The sequence below is a fragment of the Chionomys nivalis genome, chromosome 7 (assembly GCF_950005125.1).
Source record: "Chionomys nivalis chromosome 7, mChiNiv1.1, whole genome shotgun sequence".
In the NCBI taxonomy this organism is placed as follows: Eukaryota; Metazoa; Chordata; class Mammalia; order Rodentia; family Cricetidae; genus Chionomys; species Chionomys nivalis.
Window position 1 is genome coordinate 69,049,346 of NC_080092.1, and position 14,924 is coordinate 69,064,269.

Genomic DNA, 14,924 nt, shown 5'->3' on the forward strand with positions numbered 1-14,924 from the left:
TCAATGCACTCAACGCCCCAAGGCCTGCCCTGGCAACTCCCTAGGGTGGGGGTAGGGGAATCCCATGCCGCGCCCAACATTGATAAGCAGTTCCAGGCAGTGCCATCGTGAGGGCTGAGGACGGGAAAATCACTCCGGGAAGCTTACTCCATCAGCAATGTCAATATGTGTTATTTCTAAAACTTCATTCTGGAGCCAATTACTGATTTGCATGGTATATTATTAATCTCTCTCTCCCTCATTTCCAACTCAACCAAAAAAGCACTTTCACTATTCAGAGTACAAGGTCACCTGGCTAGGAAGTGGCCAAATGGTATGGGAATGAGAAACCCTTTGGGTCTCCATCCGGAAACAGGTCTACTGTCCTTTAGCCTGCACCGCTCAGGGGTTAGGAAAGGCAAGGGAAGATGTGTGCCTCAGTCCGCGCGCAACCGTACAGACCCACACCTGATGCACAGATGTGAAACATTCGGGCGCTGTCTTCACTGGTGGGAGGGAGTGGCGGCAGAGTGCGGGGCAGGGCGCTATCCCGCAGCTGGCGTGAGCAGATGTTCCATCTCTGCTCAAGGACAGATCACTTCCAGCGAAAGCACAGGGCTGTCTGCCGAGGACGAAGGGAGAGCTGGGGCTAGGAAGCAGCCGGGGGGACTTGGCATGCTTCTACAAAATGAACTTGGCTGTCACTAGCGCTGATTATTTAGTACATTCACCTCCCCTGGAGCGAGAACAGGACACTCTCAGGCTAGGAGACGGCAGCACACAGCATGTCCGTAGTAAACAATTTATTTTTCTACCTCAGTTGCTTACAGGGGGAAACATAAAACGTCATTAGGGAGCAGCCTAGATGAACTATTTACAGCAATGGGGAAACTCACAAGGGCTGAACTGAACTGCCTGAGAGGCGAGCACTTCAGGACACGCTCACCAGAGTAGAGCAGTTCACAGAAGCCAAGGTCAAACTAAGAAGAGGAAAGCCTACAAGCTTTGTTTCTGAAGAGCAGCAACCACTGCCACCACTCATGAAAAAGCCCGTAGAAAAATGAAAGGGAACCAGGCAATTGCTACATCAGTTATCTCTAACAAGAGGAGCCAAACTGCATGGACCTCCTGCCGTGCTGACCTGCTCTATGGATATCAAGGACGCTGATATTCAAATGTATACATCAGCTCACACCGGGTCGGGCAAACAGAGCCACGGGTCACTGCCCACAAACTCTGGCTTTTGCGGGTGCGACTGAACTGTTGCTACTAACTCAAGAGAGTAGGGACATTTCACAGAGGGATGTGGGCGGGGTCAGCATAACACGATCCTTCCGGATGGGGTGACTGTCGGGGTGCTAGCACTGAGGTATAGCCCGATTTGGGTGGCCCCAGATGTCCTGTTTCTTTCCCACCCTGGTGGTGCCATGGGGTAGGAGTAAGACACACGGGTGGAGCAGTGAGGTTGGGGAAGGGAAGTCCAGTGCGGGGGGTGGGGGGCGGGGGGGATCTGTGCCCATGTGCAACAACTAGCAGGGTCAGGGCGACTCTACTGTCCCTTCTCAGACAGACAGACGAGTTCATTGTGGCAATAGCCACCAAGAGACCAGCCCCAAAGGACAATGGCAACCGGACAGTGTTTACACAGCTGCTCACTCAGATCACATTTTGCACATGGTTTTATAGAAGTGTGTGTGTGTGTGCGCGCATGCACCGCACACCTGGAAGGGCACAGGCACACAAAGTTTTCCGAAACAAAACAAAGCAAAACAACGAGGTCTTTTCCAGAATTTAAAACAGGAGAAATCATGTTCGTTCACTCCATCAGCCAGACAGGACAGATTTCAGTGGGCCCTGCCAGCAGTCGGGCGGCTCTGGCACGAGTGTGTACTCTCTAGAAATGATGGCAAGCCCCCACTTGTGATGCTTCTTTTAAGAGCTTGTTGATAACAATTACATCTCATGAATCAAAATCGGCAAATAGTTTGAGAAGTGAAATGGGACCAGACACAGAGCACACAGAGTTGCTAGTTAACAGAGTAAACAGAAGGGAGAAGCCCAGAAGGGGTGGGTGTGAGGATGTGGGTAGACCACTGGTGACAGGACCACCATTCCAGACTCAACACTGATGCGAACGTAGGGCTAGGGAAGACCCAGGAGCATGAGAGGCAGGAGCCATTGGCTAACGGCTCCCCAGTCTTCCTAGAAAAGAGCCCTAGCCCCAATTCTGACCCAAGGCTGCACAGCCCATTTCCCAGCACATCGTGCTTGCTCTCAAACAACCCTGCAGGTGGCTACATGGGCTAACCTGTTTAACACAGTTGTGTGGCCCACGGAGATCTATTGGGTCTACGTGCCACACAGGTGGGGTGAGACCTGGACCCTAATCACTTGAGTTGGATGTACAGGTAAAGACACGTGCAAAGAACACTTTGGAAAGGATGAGGTTCCTGTCTGCTGAGAAGGCCCCAGACTCCGGCTAATGCATGAAGGTTGTGGTTCGAGAACCCGGTGGGCTGTCATCTCTCTCCCAGCATCCCTCTAGGATGAACTCAGAAGGCTTAGGAGGGGCGCGGGACTCATGCAGGACCTCAGAGGGGCTAGAAATGGGAAGTGGGCACAGGATAAGGATTGAGACCACGAAGAAAAAGCATCAGGACAAGTTGGTGGTGACAAGAGCTGTGCCAGGTCAGAAAGGGCCAGGATTGAGCCCCAGGGCATGGGAACTGCTCTACAGAACCACCCAGAGGAGGCAGGAGAAGGCGGAGCACTAGGCGGTTCCACTTTTGGAGTACCACTCTGTTAGCCAAGCCCACCTCAAACAGTCCTTACAGAGTAATACAAGAGACTAAAGTCAGGACACCCTCAAGATTCCATGCCGAAGTCCACCAATCCTTAAGCTCTGTGACGATGTCAAATTTGATTCTAGAGGAACTGACCACATCCTGAACTCATAACGGGAAGGACACAGGAGGCAGTCTAGGCTTTGTGTCTGGGGCCTGGCAGGGTGTCAGAACAAACAGATGGGGTCTGATGCTTCATGAAGGGCAACTCCCAGGGGCTAGGGTCATGGAGCGGGGTGAGCTCTGACCTCAACCTGACTCCTGACATACTAAGATAAAGGCTGGGTGGTTAACACCTCCTCAGCTGCAGAAAGATAGTTGTCTCTCTCGGGGCATGGGATAAGAGAATCTTTTGACTACAAATGGATAGGACACAGAACGTTTGGTGGCTGAGAGTGGACTGCCCAGTCTATGGGGCCAGGGAATATGGCCTGCCTGCCTTCAAGGCCGATTCCCCCACCCCCATATTTAACCCTAGTGGCTGGCCACAGTTGAAGAGTTGGCAACATGAGGAAGATGAACAGCGTCTCCAGGCATAGACACTGTACCCACTCCTTATCAAAGCCTTGACTTCCCAGAAGGAACCAGGCACCCGGGGAACACCACCTCAGTTATCCAGCCTCAGCCAGGTCACTTGGCATGTCTGTCTCTCTGTCTGTCTGGGGCAGACCCATGGATGTGGGCCACAGAGTTAGAACACTACCAGATACTTCCTGGGCTGGTTGAGACAAGACAGGAGTCTTAGCAAGGAGTTCATGTCACTCTCCCCAAAGTATCTCACATTGTATCCCTCCAACTCTGCATGTACACACCTCTAGAGTCCCATATCATATCTTTTGATGGAACAACACCAGGCAACAGAATCCTCAGTGGGATGGAAATACACTATTTTCCACTCTGAGACCAGCCACCAGCCTCATGTGACTGCCCAGCCACTGGAATGCAGCCAGTGTGAATGAAAACCTCAGGTTTTCCTTTCTCCGGAATTTTAATTACTACAGATCTAAATTTTAGTAGCCTATGGTACCTAGTTGGCCAGTGGATACTGGCTAACGGTCAAGTATTAGATGTTAGGATTCAGACTGCCTGGGCAAATTGCTGCCCCTTGCTCACTGTGACTCTGTCTCTGTGCCCTGGGATCTCTACCTGTGGTGGGGATAAACTAGGTGCAGTTCTAGCCTGAAGACAGATTTCTGCCCCAGGAGTCCAAGCTGCAGAGAGTCTGCATGGAGTCTGCCAAGGGTCCTTGCCGACAGCATCTCCCAGAGGGGGAAACTGCCAAGGTCCCAGATCGTTCTACTTGGATTTCTGTAGCTCCATCTCTCTCCCTTCTGCCTCTGACCCCGCAGCCAGAGAGCTGTACTGTCCGTCTTTCAAAGGCCCCACTCACCAACCACTCACAAATAAGAGAAGTGAGGACCAGAGCGCGTGACTTGCCACACAGCCACTTGTCCAACTGGAACCAGAGCCAGGATAAATGTCTAGGTTTCCAGTACCGGCCAGAATCATGGGACATAGCCCTGCACATCTCTGTCGCCATTTCAAAGCCTGAACTGAGGCCAGTGCTAGCCTTAGACCTTTCCTCCACAGGCTCAGACAGCCTTCCCTCAGGTTGGCTTTCTGTGCCTTCTGCTCAGCACTTCTCCTAGGTCTCCAAGTAGAGATGTGATAACCCCAAGAATAGTCACTGAGTGTAGTACCCCCACCCGCAACCCACACCGGCCCATGCACAATGAGAACCATGGAGCACAGACTTCCCTTAAATCAGCTCTGGCTATATTATCTGGCCTTTGACTCTGACGCACTAGGCACCCTAATATATCCTCATCTGTGAGGAAGTTTACCTCACAAAGAACATCAACACTCCTAAAGCATCATTTCCTGCAGCATCCTCTCCATTTTCCCCAGACCACACTCACTGGCTCCCTCAGTGCTAAAGCACCTGGGCATGGGGGAGGGGGCAGTGTCATGCCCAGCTGTCTATGCAGAGTAGAACGAGAATTTGCAGAGTCTGTTCAGGGTACAAAGCACAAGTCTGACCCCTGCAACTTCACCAGCGTACATCAGAAAAGCCCGACGTTAGGGCAGTGGAGAGGATTAGAGGAGAGGAGGAAGGGGAGGCAGGCTGGGAAGCATTAGACAGGCAGATGTGAAGAGTAGCAGGCAGCAGGGATGGTGGATGCAGCAATGAGCCCTGGGCCTCGTTAATCCCCTAGAAAAGCCCGAGAACAGGCTTAGGGGCAAAGGAGGTGAACAGAAGGGGTTCCCCACCTCTTCTCTCCTCCCGTTTTCCACCAGCCTCAAGCAAACACTCTAGTCCATTGGAAAGTTCCAATTATACCCTGACCATGAACCAGAGAGGACTTGGAAGGTCGACAGGTATGCAAACTGTGTTCTCTCTCGGAGCATCTCTCCGCTCCCCTCCAGATGTCTGCCTCCCAATTTTCCAAAACCCCAGCATCTAAGCCACTTACCTGGGAACTGGTAGCCATAGCTAGGAGCGAATCCCGGGTAGCCTCGGCCATAGGTTGCCACAAAGTTGGGGTAGCCTTAAACAAAGAGAGAAAGAACGAGGTGTCAGACAGTGGCCTTGGACCCAGAGTGCTATTTCATGGAAGGTGACAGTGAATACTAGCTGTGGCTATGCTCACAGAATGATGTATCTCTGGGGAGGGTCTCTATCCAGGCCCTGGATCCCCCCCTCTCCCACGGCTGGAGGTGTGACCGTGAGGATGTTTATAATTAACCCATATTTAGGCAGCCAGACTACGTTCATGAACCTGAAGAGTAAATACCACACGGAAGGAGGAGCACAGTGCCTGCCTCTGGCTCTGACATTTGGAGAGCTTACCCTGAATGTACTTTACCTTAAACATGTTGACAGTAGGAGATTAAAGCCTTGTACTGCCTTCTTTCGAGGCAGTGGACAGGAGCCAGAGCATCACACGGGGCAGGGGCACTCTGGGATTGGCAGTTTAGTAGCTACACAGAGGGCTGCCTCTCAGCTTAGCAAGCCATGGCTGAGGGAGGCGGGGGCCATGTCCCAGCATAGACGCTGCAAAGAAGTGTGTCTTCAAGAGAGCTAGAGGGACTGCGTGAAAACACGTACCGGAAGCCCTGGCTGAGCTCTGAAGGCCAGGCGCAGAACTCTCACGGACAATTCATGGTAGATGGTTTGTCTGACCCCTCTGCAGCAGGTGACCTACTAAGAGGTGCTGAGAGCCCCTCTAGTGAGTCCTGGAGGGGGTGGGCCTGCTCCATTTTGTGAAGCAATCTCCCATTTCAGAGGTCACTTCAGTACTGCTCACCTCAATCTTCACGCCCCGTCCCGAATCTAACAACAGTGGAGGTGAATGGAGCCTTCCTGTACTGTAGCTTCCTTGGTCACAGCAGCGCCACAACTACCTCCTGTCCTTGTTCCCAGAGACCTATTGTGCCTCCTTCCACCCTGTGTGGGTTAGCTCAGTACAATCATACTCCAAAAATGTCACCCCGGTCCCCTAAACACAGTGGCTAGCCCTCAGCTTTGGCTTCTGAGGTGGCTGGCTGGTGGGTGTCAGTCTGGCCAGCACTTGAACGAACTCTGCTTCTGCCTGGGAGGCAGGCCAAGGCAAACTTTCATAGCGACCTGCATCTAGAGCCAGTGGACAGAGGATGACAGGTGATTCTGAGTGTTTACTCTGGCAACAGCAGGACAATCCAGCATCCAGAGGTGCCAAGTGGCCCTCTGACCAGGCCATTCCTGGGCTGTCCCCTTGGCTGGCAGCTGGAGCTCTGATGGCTCCACTCTCTAAGCTCCTGTCTGCTTGCCAGGCTCCATTCCTCAGCCTTCCTGCTAATTCTGAGCACCACGGTTCTGTATAATAGTATAATAATCTTTGTCACTCCCAGAGGTCAGAGGCACTTCTCTTTCTACCAAAAAGAGTGGAAAGCCACTTCAATGGTGGATTTAGGGCAGGCCCCAAGTTTTCCAGAAGACAGGGAACAGTGGCCACTCTACTTGTTTCTGTTCTGCTTGCATACTCCCCCAAATAACAAGCTCAGGGGGTTCGTTATCCACCTCCCCATGGAGTCTCATACCAAGCACACTCCGACCCTGCTCACCTACATTCCACATTCTCCTCCCCATCACGAGTCAGACTTGGGAACTCTTCCCACTGCCAGTCAGTGCTTATGCCTCAGAAGCCCAAAGTTAAGCCTTGCATGGTTTTTTTCCCTAGAGATGTTGGGGGGGGGGGTGGCTTCACCACTAGACCTAGGTCACTCATGGGTCTGGAAGTCAGGAGACCCGGTATCTAGGCCTAGCTAAGACCAAGTCCTTGGGGATGACTATGGCCTTATTGTTTGAGTCTCCCTAAATTCACACTGGAATCCTAACCATCTGGGCCTTTGGGAGGCAAATGACTCGCAAGAGCACAACCTTTAAATGGGATGAATGCTCTTTCAAGGAAGGTTCCAGAGAGACCATTGTCTCTCTCACTATTTGGATTTCCTAGCATTCAGGATTGAGAAATAGATGTCAATTCAAAAACTGATTAAGACCTATGGGATTCTGTCACATGACTCTGACCTAAAATGGGGGTTTCCCCCTTTCATTTAGAGGTGGAGTCTTGCCACAGGTAAAAAGCCTTGCAGGTCTCTGGCGGCACTGAGGTGCTCAAATTCTCAGCAATGACCAGCTGTGGTCCTCACTACAGCTGGAGCCTTCCCACCTGTGAACTAACGCACTGGCCAATTGGGCTAGCCTGGTCACTGGCTCTGCCCTAGTGAGATTATCCTCCAGGCTCATGATGCCTCACTGGCTGAAGGCAAGACAGAATGACCCAGAAACACTGTACCTACTGGTCTCAGAGGGGCAGGAGCCCAAGAGGCCACTGAGCTCAGAGCACCTGATGAGGAAGAGAGAGTAGAGTGGTGGCCAGACCCCAGAGTCCTTGACTGAACACATGTGCAATGGGCTGTTCTCTGGAATTATCCTGGCTGGGCAGCTCAATTTTTCTCTAAATTAATCATCTACTATCAAATCAGATCTTTCAGGGCTAGATTTCTGATAGCACTATTTCAACAATATTGATAAATGGATTATAGGCAAATGGTCAAATCACTACTGCCTAAGGGCTTTCCTGAAGAAAAATGGCTCCTTTGCTGCTAACTTCAGAGCAGGGTCCTAAATTTGAAGAGTTAATTTGACAGTAAGAGCAAAAGCCCACGCATCATTCCCTGAACGCAGGTGAGGAACAGTGGGATGGCCAGTCCCTCCTGGTACGCAAGCTGCCTGTACAACTTCACTGCAAATATTCTTCCTCATGCAGATCCTAAAGTCTTCAACACGGAAAAAGAAACGTACTGTCAAGTTCCCACAGACTTTGGGCCTCACCCTGTTCTTCAGGATAGGCCAATATCCTCATCACCCAAGGAATGGAGATGAGGAATTCCACACCTGCCACGCTGGGGGATCTCATCTCCATACCCCCAATACTGAATAGCCTCTCTGTCAGGCAGATGAAATTATAAATTTATAATACAACATTACTTCAATTTTCCTCTTCATTTGCGGCGGTGCAGCCCAGCTCTGCTCCAGTGGCTCAGGGCCCAGGCCGCACGGGGAAAACCGGCTGGCTGCATATCAATAGCGCATTACAGTAGACCCGTGCGGACGCTCCATCAAGTCACATTACAGCAGGATGACCCCGCCACCACTTCCATTAGCAGCTGGGCCCCTCCCACCCTGGCCACTGCACAATTTATTTGCTCCAGTACTCTGGATGCCTGATCAATCCCACAGTAATTATCTCTTGTCACTAAAGGAAAAAAAAAAGCCTTCTGCCTGGATGCCCACCTTCCTCACACCGAGGCTTTCCACTGTGGCTGCACAAGTAAGAGATGGATAATAGAACTCGGGTGTGCTCGAAAGTTCTTTGTATGGCCCCCTCCTTGGGATGCTCACAGGGTTCTCAAAACTGTGGCCTTAGATCTCTGCCCCTAACTTAGAAGTGTCTGCATCTTAGATAGGTCATGGCTTATCCAGGCTCTTAGGCAACCACCTAGTATCCTGAAATAAGGCTTTGCCCAGGCCCCTGACTTCAAAGAGACAAGAGAGAGGGGTCATTTATTTCCAGAGAACACAGTGAATGTCTGCTACAAGTGCAGGACTGCCTGGGGCTACGATGATAGCTCCATGAAGTCAAGCAAGGACCAAGAGCCTCTCATAGGAAAGGATGCAGAAGCCAATCCACAAAGTCCCACAGTCCAAGAATTCCCCCCAGCTGTTGGGGCTCCTCCACACCCGAGCTAATTTAACCTTTAACGAAAACTATCTGAAAGGGAAACTTCAGTCCCTTAGGGGCATGCGCCATATCACAAATATTCAAGGGCTGGAGTGCACATGAAACCGGCGGTCCCCACACTGGCGAGCAGACAAAGGAAGAGTCTCACAGACTCAGAAGGCTCTATGGACCCATTGCTCCAGAAAGATAAGGGACAGCTGAACTCGGAACTACTTCTGTCTACCAAGAAACAGGTGCACAAATTAGGACAGACAAACCAGCATTTTAGGGGAAAGATAAACTCCAGAAGGGTCTACAGACAAGTCCAAGAAGGTAAGCGGATCTCCTGATCTGGAGTGAATGTGTGCAAATCATGGCTCCCCAGGTCTTTCAACGATGATTGATTTTTATTTATTATTTATTGCCTTCAATTTAGAAGGCATTAATGTTGGGGAGCACTGTCCCAGGGTTTTGCAAGGATCTTTTGGGACAAATGAAGATAAGAACGCTTTTGGCTAGCTGCTATATGGCCTGTAGCGTCTCTTCTCCCCCGTCTGCCAAGGGACGCTTTCTTACACGGCTTCAGCACTGAGCTTTCTCTATCACGTGTTTAATAAATAGCATGTGCCCAACCAGGCCAAGAATATTAAAGGCAGAGGGATTATGAGGCTAAAGGCAGAGAAGGCCAAGAAGAATCAAATACATCAAGAGTCACGCGTTTGGTTTTACTAAGTCCACTTTCATTAAGAAAACCCAGGTTGACTCTGCAGCATCAGGCTGGATGACTGTGGGTGCTCCCACAGAACGTGGACAATAGGACAGGACTTGTGGGTTGCAAAAGCATCTCCACTTATGGCGCAGTTGTTTCTGGTTCTGTCTGGCTCAGAAGTAAGAGGTGGGACCTTGGAGCAAGTCCCTTCCTCTTCAGCCCCCTCCACTCTTTGAAGGAATTCTCACCATCTTTTATTCCATCTGATTAAGGGCTGTGAAAGCTAAAGTCAAAACAACTCGCATTTGCCCCAAGGATATGGGTAGCCATATCAAGAGAAATCAAGAAAGAATGCCATACTCCCATTTGCTTGCCAGCTTCCCTTTTCTGAGACCTCCTAAGGGATGGGGAAGATCCTGAAAGGTTTTAAAAATGAGTCACATGATGCTCCAGTCATGAGACCAGCATGTCTGTCTCAGCTCCTGACTGGGACTGGAGGAAAAGGTTCTCATGCTGGCACTTGCTAAACAAACGTCGGATGAGTGAATTTTGACATCAGTGCCTTATAGTTTTGATTTTAAATATTCTTCTTAGAAACTACCTTCATTAATGAGTATTTATTTGCAGGGTCTCACGATATAGCTCAGACTGGTCATGACCTGGGATCTTGCCTCAGCCTCCTTAGGGCTAAGACTACAGCTGTGTATCTTGTTATTCACAGTGATTTTTGTTTTTCATCAAACAGGGTTTTCACATAGTCCACACTGCCTCAGACTTGCCCTGTAACCAAGGATGACCTTGAACTGCTGATCTTCCCACTTCTACCTCCTAAGTGCTAGGATTATAATAGGTATGCATCCCCATGTCTAGCTCTTCAGTGAATTAATGCTTTTTTCATTTTTTTCCCCTGTAGGAGCTAAGCTCCTCAGCCAAACTGTTAAGGGCAGTGACAGCAGGGGTTCCAGGACTGATATACACACAGTGCACTGTAGAGGTAGCAGCCCTACCCAAAGAGGAGACTACCCCAGGCCACGCTGACGCGTTAGAGGACAGACACGTAACCAATGAAGCAGCTAGGGAGGAAGTCTTCCTCCTGATTCCTCCTAAAGAGCCAGAGGCCCATGGACCACGTTGCGCCATCAGGGACAGGAAGGCAATCCAGGGTGCCTATATAGTAAGAGCTAAGTAGTCTGCCATAGAGCAGCATCATTTCATTCTCAATGGTTTTAACAATCTGGGGAGATGGCTCAATGGTCAAATGCTTGCTGCACAAACATGAGGACCTGCAGACACATAAAACTGGGAGGTGTCGGATTTAAATCCAGTGCTCAGAAGCCAACGGGAGGGTTCCTGGGGCTTGCTGGCTAGCCAGTTTAGCTGAATTGGTGAGCTCCAAGTTCAGTGAGAAACCTGTGGCTTCCACATGCCTGCTGCAAATACAACACACGGATATCCTCTTACAGTAGATAGATCTATGGAGACTCATTAATTTTCTCTAGCCAGTGTGTGTCCTTACAGCTGACGACGGATAAACTTGCCACAGACTGACAAAGTGTGGGACGCCAAAAATATATCTCCCATACCCAATCTTCCAACCTGCACAGCTAAGTGGTAGCATGCTGCAGACGTGCCTCTGATTCCCTTCCTGAGACAGAACATGGCTGTTCTCTGATAAGCTACCACACAGCAGCTGCCCCTGTTCAGCAACCCCACGGAGTGTGGCGCTGTAAACTGCCAGCCTGGAAAAGATCCAAACTCAACAGTCAAAGCAGTGTCTACTGAATACACACAGCTGTCGCCCTGTTGCTAAGTAGAAAATTAGTGGGGTCAAGCCGGCAGAAGCTGGGGACAGTCTTTTCTACCATAAAATAGTCCCTGAGCTTGCTACACAGTCAACTTCTGAGTGTTAGGTGCTAAGTTCACAGGTGTGTACCCCCATGCCCAATTTTATGCAAGGACTTCAGGCATGCTAGGCAAGGGCTCTACCAACTGAGCCACACACCAGCTCTACCATATTGTTTTAATTACTGTAGCTTTATAAAGTGCTTTGGGCTATAGTCAAACTGGTGTTTTCTGATTTCTTCCTTTTTTTTTTTAAAAAAAAAAACATTTTCTTTCATGTTTCTACTTCTAGGTAAGTTTTAGAATCACGCAGTTTCTAAAGAACTGGAATAGGAATTTTTCTTATAAACTCTGTTAAGCCTAAGGAAATTAATCTGAGGAGAATTAATAGATTGGCCATTTAAAAAAATATTCTCAATGGCACCATTCTCTGCCTTTAAAGTTCTTCAATATAGCTTTACCTGCCCAGGTTATTTTTCTCAGACAAGGAGATACCATTCTTTGTAAGGACACGAAAAGTTTTAAAACTAAGCCAGGAATGATTTAAACAGCAGCACATCTGAAAATATACAAAGAGCTTATCACACAATATAGAAGAGGGACTCGTAGCCAAGCCAAATGAAAACCCATTAAAACTAGACAGCTCGTGTGCCGGAATGGAATTTTACCATTAACGACCATTTATCCCATTTAATTAGTATTTTCCCGACACACAATAACTTGCACTAAAATACCGTTCTCTCGCCTTGAAATTTCTAATTATTGTTGCGACCCACACCATTACGCATCTCCTCCGCTTTCTCCATCTTTCATGCCATTTAAGCGGTGAGATTTTCAATTATCTACGCAGGGCGGACAGAGATACCTCTAAGGAAAGGGGCATAATATGCAACTCAATTTCTCTAAAAGCCAGGAGAGATCATTTTTAGTCAGAACAAACACACTTTGTCTTTCATCATTTTTTTTTGCAAATAAAGAGTAAAACAGGCTATTTAAAACATCCATTTAAATGCAAATTTTGATATCCCAAGAGAAAAATGTTAATCATTTAAATAGACAGGATTAGTGCCCACCCTTTGCCACCCTCCAGTGCCTCTCCTAAGTTTTAGAAAAATATAGCCTGAGTCCACGCACGCTAGGCCAGCAAGGAGTTCTTAGGTCTTAGGAATGCTCACTGGGCCAAGAAGGCTGAGAGGGGATGGCGGTCCTGTTTTGTGTCTGAGGAAGGGGATGGACAGATAGTCTCAAGCACACCATGATTTCAACTGAATGCCTGACCATCTCAAAGAGGAACCTATCGCCCTCACTAGAAGTTAACAGCAGCTTGCGCAGGTAAATGGAGCTCAGGTGGGTTAAAGGAATGTTAAGTGACTCAGTGGGCGGTACAGGCTGCCACAGCCCTCACCCCCAGTTCACTGGGCTCCCACATCCCCACACCTGTGCCGACTCACCCAGCATCCCCATGCCAAGCATGAACGCATCCATGGTGTAGGGCAGCCCCCGGGCCCGGCCTCTTGTCCCAGGTGGGAACATGACTTCTTTCGGCTGAGCTTTCTTACATTCTACCTGTTAAACACAAAGGAGGACAAATGAGATGCAAATGCATTCCACGTAAATGTCAGCCGCCGAACCCACCGGGTTACAGGGCTGTTATTTTCAGCCTCACTCCTCACTCGCTGTAAAAATAGCTGTGCCGAGCAAACGGCCTGCAAAATAAATATTTAAGAAGCCACACCACTTGTGCAAATCCTGCGTTGGAAAAACCTACAAGGATGAAATTAGGTTCTGGAAGGGCAGTGAGGACGCAAGCTAAAGATACACACGCGGGGCTGCAACCTGGTGCCGAAAGCGCGAGGGCTAAGGTGGCCGCGACGCTGATGGATGGCCCTGCGGATAAGAGCAGCAGCAGCAATTATAATCATCTTTCATGGTTGTTGGGCCTTTTAGACAGATTCCTCGATGGTCCTGAAGGCCAGGGACTCCCCACATCAGGCCACGAGAGACCCTCTTTTATGAAACAGAGAGGGTACTCAGACCCGGCTCCATCTCCCAGATGAGACCACTGAACAGCAGAGGCTCAGAAGTAACAGACCACCTTCCACCCCCCGCAGGCAAAGCCTGGAAGCCAGGTGTTACATTTACCACCAGCCTTCGCCAAAGGAGTCCCGAGATCTCACATAGACTCTATTCCAATGGATTACTAGTTTTGCATTTAGCACTCCTGTCTTTTAGTAGCTGCTAATCTTTTCATTTATCTTCTGCCTCCAAAATCTCCTGGTCCTATTCTAAATATGCATCCAGAGGTCACTGACTGAACAATATTACTTATAGAAAATAAAAACCGTAGGGCCAGGGAGATGGTTCAGTAGTTAAAGTCACTTTCTCTCAACCCCGATGACCTGAGTTCACTTTCTGGGACTGACAGGTGGGAGGAGAGAACTGAGTCTTAGAGTTGTCCTCTGACCTCCACAAATGCCATGGCACACGCACTCCGACATAAATAAAGACGCGCAATAAAAAACCGAGACTCCAGTAAATAAAGCTGTGGCCTGCAGAAGCTCCTGCATGGTTCGAGGGGACTGCCTGAGCTTTTCCAGCATTGCTTGCTTTTAGTTTACAGGCAAACTTAACAAGCACCGTTGGCTGTAAATCAAGCCATTGCTGATAAAGATGGGCTGTTGCAGGGCAAAGCAGGGCACTTAGAGCAGCCAATAGGAACAGCATGGGGGCCTGATGGTGACAGAGTAAGAAGAATCGGGTATCTTATTTAAAAAACAGTCTGGGGACATATGGTATAGGAGCAAAAGCTTCACTTGGCTCAGCAGCTGCCAGGGGTATCACTGTGTCACAGGGGATTATGTTGCCTATGGTGTGTCTGAGGCAGCCAGAGTGAGCTAGATTGTGTGCAGTATACATTGCTTAAAAGGGGACCTACACAAAGGACCCATTTTGGAGATATGCTCACCCCAGATACTCCAATTAAAAAGAGTTAGTGCTTTTAGTAGTAATTATAAAGCCAGGAGTGGTGGTGCATGCCTGTAATCTAAGCACTTGGGATGCTGGGATTACAAGCATGAGGAAAGCCTGGGTTATGTACGAAGATCTTGCCTCAAACAAACAAAGAAGAAAATAAAAGAAAGAAATTATTTAGTGATCAAGAGGAAACGCTGACCTAAAATAATAACTCTGAAACCATGTAACAGGTATTATTCTTGCTCTTTAAAGAATGGTAACTACAAATATCTTTAAAAATGGACTCAAGCCGGGTGGTGGTGGCGCACGCCT

At 49.1% G+C, this 14,924-nt stretch overlaps 1 protein-coding gene across 11 annotated transcripts in view; it reads right to left on the minus strand.

Annotated features, from left to right (window-relative positions):
- The window catches only part of Msi2 (musashi RNA binding protein 2), a 362,844-nt gene that overhangs the window by 35,359 nt on the left and 312,561 nt on the right, over positions 1–14,924 (minus strand). For all 11 annotated transcript variants that reach the window (XR_009057374.1, XR_009057373.1, XM_057773597.1 and 8 more), the window contains exons 9-10: positions 13,091–13,205; positions 5,297–5,371 (exon numbers count right to left, since the gene is read on the minus strand). Coding sequence is in view for 9 of the 11 variants with exons in the window: in XM_057773597.1 (XP_057629580.1) it covers positions 5,297–5,371; positions 13,091–13,205 (190 nt within the window). In the remaining 2 variants the exon portion in view is untranslated. The remainder of the gene's footprint in view (positions 1–5,296; positions 5,372–13,090; positions 13,206–14,924) is intronic.